The 18,593-nt window shown below is 40.8% G+C and overlaps 2 protein-coding genes across 2 annotated transcripts; both read right to left on the bottom strand.

Moving 5' to 3' along the window:
- Nucleotides 1-135: 135 nt before the first annotated feature.
- LOC139475044 (glycine N-acyltransferase-like) lies at nucleotides 136-6,113 on the bottom strand. The gene is made up of 6 exons (XM_071258267.1): nucleotides 5,843-6,113; nucleotides 5,471-5,696; nucleotides 3,045-3,155; nucleotides 2,237-2,348; nucleotides 1,293-1,416; nucleotides 136-541 (listed from the first exon to the last, which is right to left on the bottom strand). The coding sequence occupies exons 2-6, from the start codon at nucleotides 5,543-5,545 to the stop codon at nucleotides 136-138; spliced, it is 828 nt and encodes a 275-aa protein (XP_071114368.1). The 5' UTR covers nucleotides 5,546-5,696; nucleotides 5,843-6,113.
- A 5,135-nt stretch (nucleotides 6,114-11,248) lies between these two features.
- LOC139475848 (glycine N-acyltransferase-like protein 3) lies at nucleotides 11,249-18,170 on the bottom strand. The gene is made up of 5 exons (XM_071259052.1): nucleotides 18,090-18,170; nucleotides 17,785-17,898; nucleotides 15,428-15,536; nucleotides 12,480-12,597; nucleotides 11,249-11,668 (listed from the first exon to the last, which is right to left on the bottom strand). The coding sequence occupies exons 1-5, from the start codon at nucleotides 18,168-18,170 to the stop codon at nucleotides 11,269-11,271; spliced, it is 822 nt and encodes a 273-aa protein (XP_071115153.1). The 3' UTR covers nucleotides 11,249-11,268.
- Nucleotides 18,171-18,593: the final 423 nt, after the last annotated feature.

Here is an 18,593-nt window from a genome sequence, read left to right as displayed (position 1 = left end):
CACATATATGATGGTCCAGACTCGATCATTTACAGACCGCCGCCATCCAGCTGGGATATTGCTGAGTGCGGCGATGAACAACAAACAAACAAACAAACAATAATCACATGTTTTATTACGCTTAAGGTCTACGTCTTAATTAGTACACACTATCCAGTTTACCGTCACGTCTGGAACAACCTCAAATCCCATATTTTCATGCAGCCTTAAGGACGGCGCATTATCACATTCTATTATGACGTACACCTCTTTCTTTTTTTTCAGATGCTTTAGTGCGAGTTGGGACATGATGACCTTTCCGTATCCCTTCCCTCGGTGCTCCTCCAGCACGTGCAGCATCCCCAGATACCCGTAGGCGTAGGTAAGGGCGTATCCCAACAGTACCCCCTCCTCGTCGTAGAGACAAGTGGAAGGAAGCTTGTTTATCAGGTGCTTGATGTAGGCCTCAGATGCATCTCCACTGCTGAACTTCCACAAGGAATTAATCAAAGGTGCTTGTTCTGGCTGTAGGCTGGACAGGGTATAGCCTTCCGGAACAGACCTTTGTAAATGGTGACAAAAAAGCCCATATACATAAACCAATCCAACATAAGAGCTCTGACACATAATGAATAATGATGGCCATCTGTGCAAAGAAACGCGACAAAAGCCTATGCATATTCTTCAGAAATCCCGGCTGAAATTAGAATCAATTGTACAATTCCGACTATATCATGAACATCGTTTACGAATCACTATCAAATAATGATGAAACCAGGTGTTCGCGAATACGCGAATGTGTTCTGCCCTACCGGGGGCACCCATGACAAACTCATGCAAAGGTAATTGTTCAGCAGAAAAAAAACACAGGAAGTAAAAATAGCGAATTGCAACGGGCAAAATTTTTGTCACTGATGCGTCAAATATGGAAATGACCTCCACAAGTCTACCATAACGCGTTTGAAAGTTGTAACCTTGATCAAACACGTTTTGAGCATAAAGTAAAGTATTATAATAAAGGAAAGGTGTGTCATTTACAATGTCGTTGTAACTGATGAACTCAAAGTCCATGATACTTATACTGATAGCCTGATGCTTCATGGTTTCCAGCTTATAGTCCAGGCTTGATCTGCCTGTAGGCTGGACAGAGTATAGCTTTCTGGACAAGTCCCATGTGGAGAATTGGAACAATAATGCTGAACAGTTTATCGTGTAGAATCGCACAATATCGGGATCTATCACCGACAAGAAGGTAAATGCAACATCGAGTTTTTGAATGGTGTGTAGTTATTTAGAATTGTAACATGCCGTACCTGAGTTTCAGTGAATTCTGTGTAACGGCCAGGTAAACACAATCCGTGTTTATTTTGAAGGGAACCTTGTAATGTTGCATCACTTCTAAGACAGCTGCTCTAATCGTACTGTCCACGGCTGCAACTATAAAGAAAACGAGTGCATACTTGTCAAAAACGCCTCGTGAAGATCCGGGGTAGAGTAGGCCTTCAGCAACCCATGCTTTTAAAAGGCGACTATGCTTGTCATAAGAGTTGACTAACGGGATCCGGTGGTCAGGCTCGCTGACTTGGTTGATGCATGTCGTCGTATTCCAATTCCGTGGATCGATGCTCATGGTGTCAATCACTGTATTGTCTGGTCGAGACTCGATTATTTATAAACCGCCGTCATATAGCTGGGATGTTGCTTAGTGCGGCGTTAAACAAACAAAAATAAACTTGATAAAACTGTATTTGTAGAGTGAGTGAGTGAGTTTAGTTTAACGCCGCTTTTAGCAGTATTCCAGTTATATCACGGCGTGTCAGCTTAATGTGGGAGGAAAGCCCGAAGTGATTCAGGTCTTAGACGTTTACCACTTCGGTGAAACCCACGAGCACGGGTATGGTGCTGACAAACCTAGAAACATAATTGGGGCGAACCGGGATTCGAACCCACAATCATAGGTTTCTGGCCTGCCCAAGGGACGCAACTCTGCACAGCGAATCGCGGCGCCTTAGACGACTGGTCCACCCGTGCCCCCTGTATTTGTAGATAACTGTTAAGACTTGGGAAACTATTTTAAGGTTATTATGAAATAAGAATATGAGCAAATGTGGGAAATGAGATCCATAACAGGTTGCCCAATACATGTACCACTCGACGGTGCTATGAAGGAAACGTATATATTTCACGTAACAATATATCACGTATCACAATACATCTTTGTCTATATTCACAAACGTGAAAGATGAATATGACTCACAAGTAAACCGTTTTCCCTGTGACCAGTTAATGACATGTGGGGTGTGTAGGAGGCTCATCAAGGCATCGTTGTCAGTGGCGTACACGTTGACAGTTCCTTGAAGGAACTTCAACTGTCAAACAATGACGATGTTCAAATTCACATTAAACACTTTGTACTTTCTGCCAATAAATATATAAACACCCAAGGCAAACATTATTTTTATCTTTAGTTTGCCTAAACTGTAATATTCTCTAAGGTCTGTTTCTTAATGTATTACACGACCATGAAGGGGAATCAGAATCATTTATCTGAATCAAAATATCAATACCTCAGTGACCAAGTCACTCAATGATATTATCACGATAAAAACAACAACTTGACAATGGCTGATTCCAGAATTTCATTAACTTGTGTTGTCAAATCTGAATGTAAAGTTTCAAGCGATTGATATTTCATAACTGTACTCCATACCCGATAGGGGGCGGTGGGGTTGCCTAGTGGTTAAAGCGTTCGCTCGTCACGCCGAAGACCCAGGTTCGAATCCCCACATGGGTATAATGTGTGAAGCCCATTTCTGGTGTCCCCCGTGATATTGCTGGAATATTGCTAAAGGCAGCGTAAAACCAAACTCACTCACTCACTCCATACCCGATAAGCATCTTCAGGTCCAGGAGAAAGGGTACAAGAAACGAATGAGGAGTAATGACGTTTGTAGTATCAGTTGTGTTACCCACACTCACACTTCAGATGCTAATTACGTTGGATTTTAATATGAAGACTAACGAACCTAGTATATTGATCAGCTATGATGCAAAGAGTAAAATACCTCCACGGCATTCGCCAGAATAACGATCGCTCTGCAATCCGGCCATCTGTCCGCAATATACTCATAACCACAAATACGGTCTTCCAGCGTGGCTTCTATTTCTCCCACAATCTGAAATCAGACAACAGTTCATGTTTGTCTTAACACAGATTGCCGACTCATGACTATTATTGTCATCATATCCGATTAGAATGCATTCGCATCATAATCATTGCTTGGGAGTTGCTGTGCAGTAGAACTAACTATTTTTTAGTTGATTTAATTGTTGTTAATATTTTGGTGAATTTCACGAGAGTTGGTTTAGTGATGAAAAAGGAATGAAAGAAAACCAGGGCGAATCTGTGATTCCAACCCACGATGACAGATTTATGTCATACCCGAAGGACGCCACACGCCATTCCACTGTGACTGGGCACAGTATGACATGTTTGTTTGTTGTTTAACGCCGCATTCAGCAATATTACAGCGATAGGACGGCGGTCTGTAAATAATTGAGTCTGGACCAGACAATCCAGTGATTGACATCATGAGCATCGATCCACGCAATTGAGATACGATGACATGCATCAACCAAGTCAGCGAGCCTGACCACCCGATCCCGTTAGTTGCCTCTTACGATAAGCATAGTCGACTTTTACGGCAAGCATGGGTTGCTGATGGCCTATTCTAACTAAATTTGAAAAACCTACCTGTTTAATGACCAAGGAACAAAACGTGATAACCTATCAATTATACAAGGAACTAAACGGAATAACCTTTAAAAAAATATGCAGGATCTTCAAAGGAATTAAACGCGATTCTCTTAATTATGTGACGAAATGATGAATAAACTTCAATGAAAGAAATTAAATTAAACTGGCTAAGATTATGGATATGTCACGGTAATTAACTGACTGATGCCCGCTACCGTCTTATATCTGTCCACAACCGTCGCATTTCAAGTGCAATCACAGCCATACGTTAGTGTGTTTATGCGATGCGATCTTTATGCATCGGTGCGTTTTGGAGAACAGTTCTTTAATTAAAACCGACATATATCAGAAAAAGGGGAATGTGGAAACTTCAGAATTGGTTCATTACCAATCAAATTAGGCTACGCACAACCTTGATTAGAATACCAGAGGTTATCAACTTCTTTTTTTCCACATCAACGCTTTTATACCTAATTACGGGTGCACGGGTGGCCCAATCGTCTAAGGCAGAGTTGCGTCCCTTGGGCACGCCAGAAACCTATGATTCGAATCCCGTTTCCCCCCGATTATGTTTCTAGGTTTGTCAGCACCATACCCGTGCTCGTGGGTTTCACCGAAGTGGTTAAGGTCTGAGACCTGCATCACTTCGGGCTTTCCTCCCACATTAAGCTGACGCGCCGTAATGTAACTGGAATACTGTTAAAAGCGGTGGTAAACCTAACTCACTCACTCACTCACTATATTTGCGTCAGTTTTATTTGTTAAACTGCACGTTGTGAATGGCCATTGTATTCCTGGCTAAGAATAAACTGTGAAAACAATGGTGTGACGTCATCATAATTGTTTTAAGTGCTGTGACATGATGTTTGTTTGTTTGTTGTTTAACGCCGCACTGCAATATTCCAGCTATATGACGGCGGTCTGTAAATAATCGGGTCTGGACCAGACAATCAAGTGATTGACATCATGAGCATCGATCCACGCATCGATGACATACATCAACCAAGTCAGCGAGCCTGACCACCCGATCCCGAACACGGCGTTCTAGCTTGACCTGGGAGGAAAGCCCGAAGTGATGCAGGTCTCAGACGTTTAACACTTTGGTAAAACCCACGAACACGGGTAGAGTTGTAACAGACCTAGAAACATAACCAGAGCGAACCGGGATTCGAACTCTATATCATAGCTTCCTGGTGTGACCAAGGGATTCAACTCCGGTGAGCAAATTGCGGCGCCTTAAATGCCTGGGCTAATTACCGCGCCCTGGGGAACCTCAAACACAATAGTCATAGTCAGTGTGTTAACAACAAAACCTACATGCGTAACTATATCGCATTGCTCATTGTAAAAATAGACAGTTATCAAGGTCGGGTCAATCTTCTGCCGAACAGGCGAATCATAGGGCTAAGAGAGGTCATAAATACAATGTGACTTGAAATGGGGTTCAACGTCGCGTTCAAGATTATTATTATGTGTGCTTGCCTGGATCTAGTCCTGACTTCTACCGGTTTTATAGTCCCCACTGAGACACCATGTTGCAGTTTAAAATGACAACCTCACTCAGACACAGTATACTGACTCCCTTTAATGCCGACCTCTGGACAGCGTAATAAGTACCATTTTGTAGCGTGTTTTGACATGACCTGACCAAGTACTCAACGGCTGACACTCTATCCAGTAGACCAAGGAGCTGTCCTTAAATACAAAGTGAATAATGACCTAAAACATCTTTACCTTTAGCGTTCCGGGACATGTCTTAAGTTTCTGGATCAGTGGAACCAGCTGAGTTCTAGCCAGCCTGATCACCATTCTCAGTTAAACAAACGCAGCAGGCTGGGTAAAAACGAGTTTCGCCTTCGTGAGACGTCGGTCGGGTGCTGTATCTACGTGTCGTTGATGAAGAGGACCTCAATACACCAAGTTTTATTTCCGTGGGAGGTGTCTGTGTGCGCTGCACTGACTGGTGGGAGAAAGCAAATCATTAAGTATAAAGTGAGAACATTCACTCTGCTCTACGTGGTATTATAATAAATACTGTTTGCAATATTTAACTTTCTACTAAACCATCTTCAGAATTTAAATAGAATATCGTTTGTGTCTGCATACCTGATTTTGTAGACAGCTAACCGCCTGCGTTTGTATGACCTAAATAACACTATCTGTGACAGGGCAAAGTTATTTATGAGTCGATGATCACCATGTATATTAAGGTCAACCGCTGTAACACACTTGTGAGGGATTGCCTGTTACGTGCTCGATGCAACGCAGTATATCCACAAGACATAGACGAGTGTATGTCAGACAACACACTTTTAATAGCGACCGACTGACAACTTTTAATCTGAAGGAGATAACTCTCCATATGTGACATGTATTATATACCATAAGTGGCATTTACGCAACGTTGAATTAAAGTCGGCCGGGACGGGCCAAGACTGGTCAACTCTATTATTAGGTAATTACTCCATTATCTACGACCATACCTACATATTATTGATGCAACATACACATATGTCATTAATGAACAATCATAACAAAAAACGTGCAGCATAATCAAGACATTGCGAGTACATCGCTGGAAAATCAGGAAGTCGAGCTGTCTGAAGGCGTGGCTGAGCTTCCTTATATGTAAAAGATGAATCGTTAAACGAAATAAGATTTGAAACGTATTAAATACTTCCAACCGTCGTGATACAAATTTCCATCTGTCGGTATATCTAAGTAAATGCCACTTTATGATGTCACTGTTCATCGTATTAAAAGCAGACATTGGTCAAAGTGAAGCCATTTTCACCATTCTCTCAACATAGTCTCACAAGTGTTCGGTCTGAATCAACCTCTCATGTGTATCATGTAGAGGGAAAATGGCTTCACTTTGAGCAACGTGTTTTCTTATATATATACCACGATCTGTGACACTATAAAGTGGTATTTAGGAAGATATTATACTATTCTATATGAAAACACATTTGATGATACATATATGACGTTTAGGTTGATTTGGACATTCTTGGCCAAGTCGGACCGAACACAGACCAAACACTTCTGATAGAGACTATGTTGAATGTGTAGAGGGAAAAGCGCTTTACTTTAACGGGCCATAGTTTCTATGTCATGAATATCGTATATTACACATTAATCTGTTCGTTATTACCATAAATATCATCCATTCTGAAAAGAAAATCATTTCATATTATATATATAATACAATTTAGATTACCCGGTAATGAAATATAATATGAATGATACGGAAGCACACGAGGGTAATAACCGTTCTTTTTTCTTACAATGTCATTGTTACGGTATTCGAAGTTTAAGTGAGTGATTGAGTATTGGAGGAGCCGAAATTATTTTGTTTTTATACTCTTTTGTTGTGTATTGGGTGATCTTGCTTTGAAGAGTGAGTGAGTGAGATTTATTTTACGCCGCTTTTAGCAATATTCTAGCAATATCACGGCAGGGGGCACCGGAAAATGGCCTTCACACATTGTACCCATGTGGGAAATCGAACACGGGTCTTCGGCGTTACGAGCCAACGCTTTATCCAGCAGGCTACACCACCGTCCATCGAAGTTTAAGACGTATTTTCATTCACTAAAATAACTTTTGACGCCGCATATCAATGCAAGGCCTGACTTCATCACACCAACTTCTAAATGCCACTGAAAGAAGTCTATCAGAAGTGGTTGGTCTGTGTTCGGTCCGCCTTGGCCAAGACTGTCAAAATCAACTTAAACGTCACATATGTATCATCGAATGTGTTTTCATATATAGAATAGTATTCATCTACCTATATACCACTTAATAGTGTCACAGATCGTGGTATATAAGCAAACACGTTGCTCAAAGTGAAGCCATTTTCCCTCTACATGATACACATGAGAGGTTGATTCAGACCGAACACTTGTGAGACTATGTTGAGAGTATGGTGAAAATGGCTTCACTTTGACCAATGTCTGCTTTTAATACTAGTCAATAATGTTGATTGTGTCATTTATGCCTTTATTAAAATGAGAAAATGTTTGTTGTTCTTTAACGCCGATACGATGACATGCATCAACCAAGTCAGCGAGCCTGACCACCCGATCCCGTTTGTCGCCTCTTACAACAAGCATGGGTTGCTGAAGACCAGCTCTAACCTGGATCTTCATGAGTTCGTTGAGGCTGCTCCATCGATGGGGCAGGATACGCTCACCTTTTCTCGAACACCTGATATCATCACTATTTGATAGTGATTCATAAACACATGCTCATGATATAGTGGGAATCGTACAATCGTCTGTTTGGGGAGATTACAGTAAACTACGGTTATAACGAACTCGACGGGACTACTGATTTTAGTTCGTTATAACCCTAGTTCGTTATAAGTATATATAAAGCATAACTACAGCAAATAGTCGAGACCAAAAAGTAAGTTCGTTACATCTGTCACTTCGTTATAAGCGTGGTCGTTATAGCCGTAGTTTACTGTATATCATATGAATATGGAAAGTTTTTTGTCGTTTTTATTTATTTGAATATTATTTTGAAAGTATTTAAAAAAAGAAATCTATTAAAATGTAAACACAACTTAATATTCCAGACATTTCCCATTTGAATTAGCGGCGTTTGGATCTAGAATTGTAATAAATTGCAAGTTCAGCGTTTCTGTATCGCCAATGACGATCTTGTCTGGCCGACGGAATAAACATGTTTAACCAACTACATTGCTGTTGTGTTGTTAGCACTCTTGTAAGATATTGGATATCTAATCGAAGGAATCGAAATAGTTTACTCGCAGGTTCTGCAGCCAACTGTCCTATTGTGAGCTGCTACAACACCGTCCTGTGAACAGCCGAGTTTTCCTGGATATTCTAAATGTGTTCAGAACGCCTCCAACGGGTACACGGGTGCACCAGGCATTTGAGCCACACCGAGTCATTGTGCAGAGTTGCACCCCTTGGACACGCCAAAAACCTATGATTGTGGTTCGAATCCCGGTTCGCGAAAACCAAATCACATGCTCTTTCGCGGGAAAGACTTGTGAAATATAAACATCTGCTTTCAAGTCCCTATAAACATTTTGTGATGTCAATCAATTTTGTCAACCAAAGTAGTGAGTTAAAGTGACATCGGGAATATTTCAGCCATATTCTGACTAGAATGCTGAACTGAGCTGTTTTAAAGTAGTGTATAATGTCTATACATCCAGTAAAATAAGTTTAAAGGAAAGTGAGTGAGTGAGTATGGTTTTACGCCGTTTTTAGCAATATTCCAGCAATATCACGGCGGGGGACACCAGAAATGGGCTTCACACATTGTACCCATGTTGGGAATCGAACCCGTGTCTTCGGCGTTACGAGTGAACGTTTTAACCACTAGGCTACCCGACCGCCCCTTAAAGGAAAGACACAGATAGTCGCTACGTCTCGGGTATAAACTCAATATTGTCATGTCATGGATGGTTATTTCGGCATCAATGTTTTCATGTAGTAAGTGTTCACACCACTAGTCTCTTGATGATCAGGGGCGGTCGGGTAGCCTATTTGTTAATGCGTTCGCTCGTCACGCTGAAGACCGGGTTCGATTCCCGACATGGGTACAGTGTGTGAAGCCCATTTCTGGTGTCCCCCGCCGTGATATTGCTGGAATATTGCTAAAAGCGGCGTAAAACCATACTCACTCACTCACTCACTCACTCTTGATGATCATGTTATAACATGTTAGGAAAACGACTCAATAAAATCATGTTTTATTCTCCAACACGACCGGTACACACGTTGTATCAATATTGTCGAATTAGCTGATCGTAAGATCAACTCAACAGAAGTTGTTGTTTTTTGTCCATGTTGTTGCCCACTCAATGTCCTTGTGCTAATAGGGTCATGATCTCCCGAAGTGAAGCAGGTTCAGACATTTTCTACTTTGGTGAAACTCACGAGCACGGTATGGTGCTGACAAACTTACAAACAATCTCCGGGCGTGTAGAGTGTTCATTTCAGTAGAAAGGCCGTTGACCCCCGTACAAATATGTCATTTAACTGTAATTTTAATGCTACAGAATGTAACGGATGACATGTCCAAGACTGTATAATATGTTATGGCAACAATGCTTTCCTTGTGGTTAAAACCTCTTTTACATATTTACAACAGTTAATGATAACACTTTGTTGGTGGCATGATAATAGGAAGTTGTATTTATGTACATCTGGGAATTTAACATAATATTGTGGTATGAATGTTTGTCTTAATACATTGACGCATGGACACTAACATTCATATTCTACTACCTGCATATTACATAACAGAGAGAGTCTTGTACATCTTTCAATACCATGTCGCCACCTACGTTTACCATTATTGGAAATTCTCCGACTCGTAACAAACAAACTAAACGTATATCTTCTCGACATGGAAGTGTAGACAATTAATTTTCAACAGTTAACAGCGAGATATATATACTCTGTACATGACTAATTTGTTGGATTCAGATGCTTTACCATACCATACAGATACCGGTCTTCTGGGTCTAATTGCCACCTCTCGTAGACGATTCTTAAAACGACCCGTGAAGATCTGGGGTAGAATAGGTCTTCAGCAACCCATGCTTGCCGTAAATGGCGACTATGCTTGTCGTAAGAGGCGACTAACGGGATCGTGTGGTCAGGCTCGCTGACTTGGTTGATGCATGTCCTCGTATCCCAATTGCGTGGATCGATGCACATGTTGTCAATGACTGGATTGTCTGGTCCAGACTCGATTATTTACAGACCGCTGTCAGATAGCTTTACTATTGCTGAGTGCGGCGTTAAACAACAAACAAACAAATAAACAAACAAAGATTCTTAAAACAGTCTGATACAAATTGTTGTATAAAGTTACAAAAGTTTAAAATCGTTGCGTTTGTGCACTACACCAGTTAACGAACATGTAAAAATATTACTCTTGGATTGAATGTTTCATGAATAAACAAAATAATTATTTTGGAGAGTATTGTACACATGAATCACTATTAATCAGTGATGGTATTGGATGTTGGCGACAAATTAACAAATGTCCTCCACGTGTATACCATAGCACGTTTTGAGAGATTGACTTAAGGCCTAAGGTTTGCTCATGTTTCCCTCTGTATCAGCCACAGGTGAATTTGTCAGTGTAATCATTGTTTTCTTGAGACACAGTAGCTTATTTACACACGAGACAACTTATCCATTTAGTTTTCCTTTAGCATGCATTCAAGTGTTAAGTACATACCCATGCTACGAAGAACAACCGAATGCTTCAAACACAATTAAGTTGGTACACCTGTACGCATATCAAGTTTCAGAGTCAGTGATATTTTAACCCCGATGTTAGTTTATTGGAGTGAGTGAGTTAGTGAGTGAGTATTGTTTTACGCCGCTTTTAGCAATATTCCAGCAATATCACGTCGGGGGACACCATAAATGGGCTTCACACATTGTACCCATGTCGGGAATCGAACCCGGGTTTTTGGCTTGACGAGCGAACGCTTTAACCACTAGGCTACCCGACCGCCACAGTTTATTGTAAAGTTAAGTGCAAGTTACCCAACACAGTTTCAAGTCGGGCACTTCTACAAATCCTATATCTTTATGAAGTTTCATGGACAGATAGTTGTCGCTTTCAACCACCACGGAAGCATACTCCTGTTCCTGAAGACATTTGTGCGCCAGGTGGGACATGATCACCTTGGCGTACCCCTTTCCTCGGTGTTCCTCGTTCACGTGCAACATCCCCAATAAGCCGTAGTGGTAGGTGAGTGCGTAGCCCACCACGTGTCCCGCGTTGCCGTACAGGCAGCACGATGGCATCTTTCCAATCATATCTCTGATGTAACTTGTAGAATATTCATCACTGAACTTCCAGTTAGCATCCGCCATCTCCGATTGATGCGGCTGAAGGCTAGACATTGTAAACCCCTCCGGAACTGGCCTGCGAAATAACGTACAGCGTGTGTGAGATGGGCATTACGCCACTTTTTAACCGTATTATATCAGTCATATATTGGCGCGGCAGCTTAAAATTAGAGGAATACCGGAAGTGATACACAGGTAAAACATACGAGAACGAATATGGGTCTGACAAAAAACAAGCAACACAAACAGTGCGAACCATCATTCGAACCCACGGCAATAGATTTCTGGAACGCAAAAGGGACGCAACTTAACACAGTGTGGTGTCTAAGACGGCTGGTCCCATGTCCCCCTTTATGTGGGAGTGAACCAGAAAATGTTAACTGAGCGGCCCAAATAGGTAAATATGATTTGTGTGTTTGTTGTTTAGCGCCACACTCAGCAATATTCCAGCTATATGACGGCGGTCTGTAAGTAATCGAGTCTGGACCAGACAATCCAGTGATTAAAATCATGAGCATCGATCCACGCAATTGGGATCGATGACATGCATCAACCAAGTCAGCGAGCCTGACCACCCGATCCCGTTAGTCGCCTTTTACGACAAGCATAGTCGCCTTTTTGTGCAAGCATGGGTTACTGAAGACCTATTCTACCCCGGGTCTTCAGGTAAATATGAACCCTGATTGACAACGCCATGACATATTTCAGCATGAATTTACTTAAGAACAAAATTGGCATATATGCACATGTGTTGCTATTTTGCATGGTGGACCACTATTCCTACAGTATATATTTTGTCCAAAACCTGGATAAGGCTGTCACACCCAGACTGCATATTCTGAGAGAAATGTGGAGTGAAACGGCTATGTTAGTATGGTGTCATTTACCTGAGTGTCAGCGATTCTCTGGTGACTCTTAGGAGCACACCAGTAATTGTACAGGTGAGCTTTTTGTTGTGTTGCTTCGACAGGTCGGAGAAAACTGGCATTACTTTTGAATCACAACCTGCAAGATGGTACATTCACATGAATTAATTTCTACTGGCGAATATTACTTCACAAGTAATAGTATAGTTTGAATTAACCATGTATCTAAGGACGAGCCGGTGACATTACGAGAAAACCTTCCATTCACAACAGTCCGAAGAATGTAGGCATGTTTTCAATTAATTATAATGATGAAATGAAATTGGACCGGTAGCATGTGTAGATAAACAATCTTTACTGCCACCTTGTTGTGATAAACTTGGTTGTTCTTTTCAGCTTAATTGATTTTTATAAAATAAGAACCAGAGCAATTTAATCAGTTGAAGAATGAACATGATAGTTTAGAAAGGCCTGATGTATGTTGTATGTTTAGAAATGAATTCACACACTAGTGCAAATATACATAAACATATGACGCATCTAAGACAGAGAATGTCTAGTTTCGAATTATCCGCCGAAAAAGTTACTAGTAACAAATATTTTCCCATAGGTTACCCTCTAGTGCATTCAGGTTGGTTGGCTGGTTTGTTGTTTAGCGCCGCACTCAGCAATATTCCAGCTATATGACGGCTGTCTGTAAATAATCGAGTCTGGACCAGACAATTCAGTAATTGATATCATGAGCATCGATCAACGCAACATGACATGCATCAACCAAGTCAGCGAGTCTGACCACCCGATCCCGTTAGTCGCCTCTTACGACAAGCATATGTTGCTGAAGAAATATTCTATCCCGGATCTTTACCGCATAAATGTCATATAAAATCTGAAGTTTACTGAGAAAACTATATGTGAAAGGCTGGATTTACTCACTGCTTATACCTACGTCAAAAAGGTAATTTTGCCATGAAGCCTTAACTAAAGCTTTAGGTATATCGATAATTTGTTATCGTTCAATAACCATCAAATAGCCAATAGCCTACCACTGATTTACCAACCTGAACTGGAAATGAAGGAGACCATTTGTCCATAAAGATTCAGAGTGATAAAACACTCTCCAGAAGACAGTATGACAAGAGAGATGACTTCAACAGTCAACCTTCCCTTTATTTCGAGCAATATTCAGCAGTTCCAGCCCTTGGTGTCTACATTTCACAAACTTTAAGGACAATCGAGCTTGTTCTTTCTTCGAAGATTTCAAAGAGAGACATAATTGCTCAAAAGTTAACTGGATCAAGGTAAATACATTTAATGTCTCGGTAAAGCATGCACAAAGTTGTATGGTAGACATGTTGAGGACATTTGCAAATTTGACGCATCAGTGACAAAATATGTCGGTGGCAGTTTGCTATTTTGATCATATGTTCCTGTGATTATTTCAGATGAACAGGACATTTCCATATTTGACGCATCAGTTACAAGGATAATGTCCGATGCAATTCCCTTTCTTGACTTGTACCTTATGTTACGGTGTTTTTCAAGTGAGTGAGTGAGTGAGTTTGGTTTTACGCCGCTTTTAGCAATATTCCAGCAATATCACGGCGGGGGACACCAGAAATGGGCTTCACACATTGTACCCATGTCGGGAATCGAACCCGGGTTTTCGGCGTGACGAGCGAACGCTTTAACTTGCCTTTGCATGAGTTTGTGACGGATGCCCCTGGTGGGGCAGGATACGCAAACCTTTTCGCCAACATCTGGTATCATTACTATTTGATAGTGATTCATAAACACATGCTCATAATATAGTCGGAATCGTAAATCGACTCTGCTTTCGGCAGAGACTCCTTATGAATATGGAAAGCGTTTTGTCGCTTTTGTGTGCGTGTGTTTGTGACGGGTGCCACAGGTGGGGCAGTTTATACTCACCTTTTCGCGAATTACCTAGTGACATCACTATGCTTTAAGCAGCGATTACTTGTGGCTATGGAGAAGGTTTTGTCGCTTTCATTGAGAATGTTCGTTATGTTGCAGGTTTGACATCGTGTGTCTATCAGATATGTGGCATGCTTACATCCCTCGATCATCTTTAACTGACGATACATATTTCTGTTTAGGTACTGCGTGGTCCGTTTCTCTGAAGACATCTATAAAATACCACCAGTCGGATTCGCTATTATGTGTCAATGTGAAAAGTATTCCTCTGTACAAGCATGTGACCTGTGTGACACTTGTGGAAATTTATATGAAACTTGAAACCTCAAAGCAATTAAAAAATCATATCATTGACGTTGTGATTGGAAACACTTTTGATTTTTCCACTAATTGAGTTGATTAAAAGTCTATATCGATCTGTATTTATCATTAAACAGATCATCCAAAAAGTTTCATGTTTTACCCTCCTAATGTCTCCTTTTATGGCTTTCCATCAGATAGAGAATTAATTTTAACTATCACTGACTTATCAGTGGAAGAGACCCTGCCTACCCGTGTCATCTGGTCAACGAGTATCACCCAACACGTCCTCACAGATTGAGTTGTCAGTTTAAACTGTGTGTTCCTTTCTTAAGACATTCCTGTCTTGTACATTTACTCATTGTCTCTGTCATCTGTGGCGTTCTGGATCTGAATTCTGCCTCGTCACTTTTTCAGTTAATGCGTCTCTTGAAAACACATCTTCAGGTGTTTTGACTGAAGCTGTGCTTGTTTCTATTTGCTGCGCTTTACATGTGTGTGCGTTGTATCGAGTTACACGCAGTACGAGCAACGTTATTATTATATGACATCAACTAGTTTCATGTATTGCAATTATTTCTATAGAACAGTGTAAACTGTTCGATGCAACATTTAAATGAATTCTAAACGTTTGGCATATTGTGTGCAATGACTATATCGAGTAAATACTTTCAAAATGATATCACGTACTAGTATATCTTCACTGTCACCGTGCTACTTTCTGTTATGGTTACCTCTAAAACTGACTTCGTCCAACCAATCCGTGACTCCCCTTTTCAGAAGTATCTCCCTCAAGGCTTCTGGTTCTTTAGCATACACCATGGCACCCTTTCCAAATTTCCCCTGCAATTGAAATGAAGCTTACCAGCTTGCCTCAGTGTTGCAGCGTAAACTGATATCCAGGAAACATACCCACAATCCCTGAATGAACAACACCTTTAACTGACCATAATGGACGTCAGCTGTGCTAAGTTAAGCATGCATGAACAACACTCATAACTGACAATGATGGACGTCAGTTGTGTTAAGATAAGCATGCATCAACGGCCCCCCTTACTGACCATGATGGATGTCAGCTGTGATAAGATAAACATGCATAAACAACACCTATAACTGACCATGATGGACGTCAGTTGTGTTAAGATAAGCATGCATAAACAACACCTATAACTGACCATGATGGACGTCAGTTGTGTTAAGATAAGCATGCATGAACAACACCTATAACTGACCATGATGGACGTCAACTGTGCTAAGATAAGCATGCACAAACAACACCCATAACTGACCATGATGGACGTCAGTTGTGTTAAGATAAGCATGCATAAACAACACCTATAACTGACCATGATGGACGTCAGTTGTGTTAAGATAAGCATGCATAAACAACACCTATAACTGACCATGATGGATGTCAGTTGTGTTAAGATAAGCATGCATGAACAACACCTATAACTGACCATGATGGACGTCAGTTGTGTTAAGATAAGCATGCATAAACAACACCTATAACTGACCATGATGGACGTCAGTTGTGTTAAGATAAGCATGCATAAACAACACCTATAACTGACCATGATGGACGTCAGTTGTGTTAAGATAAGCATGCATAAACAACACCTATAACTGACCATGATGGACGCCAGTTGTGTTAAGATAAGCATGCATGAACAACACCCATAACTGACCATGATGGACGTCAGTTGTGTTAAGATAAGCATGCATCAACGGCCCCCCTTACTGACCATGATGGATGTCAGCTGTGATAAGATAAACATGCATAAACAACACCTATAACTGACCATGATGGACGTCAGTTGTGTTAAGATAAGCATGCATAAACAACACCTATAACTGACCATGATGGACGTCAGTTGTGTTAAGATAAGCATGCATGAACAACACCTATAACTGACCATGATGGACGTCAGTTGTGTTAAGATAAGCATGCATGAACAACACCTATAACTGACCATGATGGACGTCAACTGTGTTAAGATAAGCATGCATGAACAACACCTATAACTGACCATGATGGACGTCAGTTGTGTTAAGATAAGCATGCACGAACAACACCCATAACTGACCATGATGGACGTCAGTTGTGTTAAGATAAGCATGCATCAACGGCCCCCCTTACTGACCATGATGGATGTCAGCTGTGATAAGATAAGCATGCATAAACAACACCTATAACTGACCATGATGGACGTCAGTTGTGTTAAGATAAACATGCATGAACAACACCTATAACTGACCATGATGGAGTCAGTTGTGTTAAGATAAGCATGCATAAACAACACCTATAACTGACCATGATGGACGTCAGTTGTGTTAAGATATGCATGCATAAACAAGACCTATAACTGACCATGATGGATGTCAGCTGTGATAAGATAAACATGCATGAACAACACCTATAACTGACCATGATGGACGTCAGTTGTGTTAAGATAAGCATGCATAAACAACACCTATAACTGACCATGATGGATGTCAGCTGTGCTAAGATAAGCATGCATAAACAACACCTATAACTGACCATGATGGACGTCAGTTGTGTTAAGATAAGCATGCATAAACAACACCTATAACTGACCATGATGGACGCCAGTTGTGTTAAGATAAGCATGCATAAACAACACCTATAACTGACCATGATGGACGCCAGTTGTGTTAAGATAAGCATGCATAAACAACACCTATAACTGACCATGATGGACGCCAGTTGTGTTAAGATAAGCATGCATGAACAACACCTATAACTGACCATGATGGACGTCAGTTGTGTTAAGATAAGCATGCATAAACAACACCTATAACTGACCATGATGGACGTCAGTTGTGTTAAGATAAGCATGCATAAACAACACCTATAACTGACCATGATGGACGTCAACTGTGCTAAGATAAGCATGCATGAAAAACACCCATAACTGACCATGATGGACTTTCGGTACGAATCGTACAATGTTAGTATCAAGGCTTAAAAAAATACTTTTAAAATTCTGTTTACAGGCAATTTAATTTTCTGGTTTTCGTTGCCTTTGTATTAATTATTATTTTATTTACAGAAAACGTTTCAACATACCTGCAAATTAGCAGGGCGACGGATAACTAAAGCTTTATAATCCGGCCATGCGTCCACCACAAAGTCAAAGTCCGTCATAACGCATTGTAATTTCGACCTAATTTCACCAGCTACCTGAAAAATAATCACACACAGGATAAGAGGTCATATTGTCAAAGGTCATACTGTTAGCAGATATATGGAGAATTGAAAGTTTTATATCATCAAAGAAGTGCATACACAACACATTGTGTACACAACAGTATCCTTTGTGTGTGTTGTAGATCAGTTATACTAGTCTAGGACATACATTTGTTCAACCCTACCATTGTAGCCCTGTCATCACTGCTGATATCCCGTAACACTTGCTCCAGTCTTGTGTCGTCTAGTATGTCTACCTCCGCCATCGCTGTGTAACCCAAGTAGCAAATGGAACGTCCCCGAAGTGTGTCGATCTGATCCGAATTAATACGAAAGGCGCCGACACGACCGGTAAGGCTCCATTAACTTAAACCAACCGGGGAGTAATTGATAAAGTTGTGGTATTGAATAATGAATGCTGTGTAGACACAATAATGGAAAACAAAAATACTCGAAGTTTACGAAAACGTTATGTACATTCCTTCAGTGGATAAAATTGTACATGCATGCATATCTGTTTTATATCTATGTCTATAGATAAACCTCTGTGTGTTTAAACTTTTGTGTCAGGAGTAATGATGTACATGTCTTCATAAAATATGGTCAAGACTAAACACGTGTAGGCATTGGTGCTCTTCATTTGTGGTTAATGGAGGTGTGTGTTTTTTGTTTAACGCCGCACTCAGCAA

The sequence above is a fragment of the Haliotis cracherodii genome, unplaced genomic scaffold, assembly GCF_022045235.1.
Source record: "Haliotis cracherodii isolate W230 unplaced genomic scaffold, xgHalCrac1.p SCAF_3, whole genome shotgun sequence".
In the NCBI taxonomy this organism is placed as follows: domain Eukaryota; kingdom Metazoa; phylum Mollusca; class Gastropoda; order Lepetellida; family Haliotidae; genus Haliotis; species Haliotis cracherodii.
Note: the sequence above shows the minus strand (reverse complement) of the source record. Positions and strands in the feature narration are given on the sequence as shown.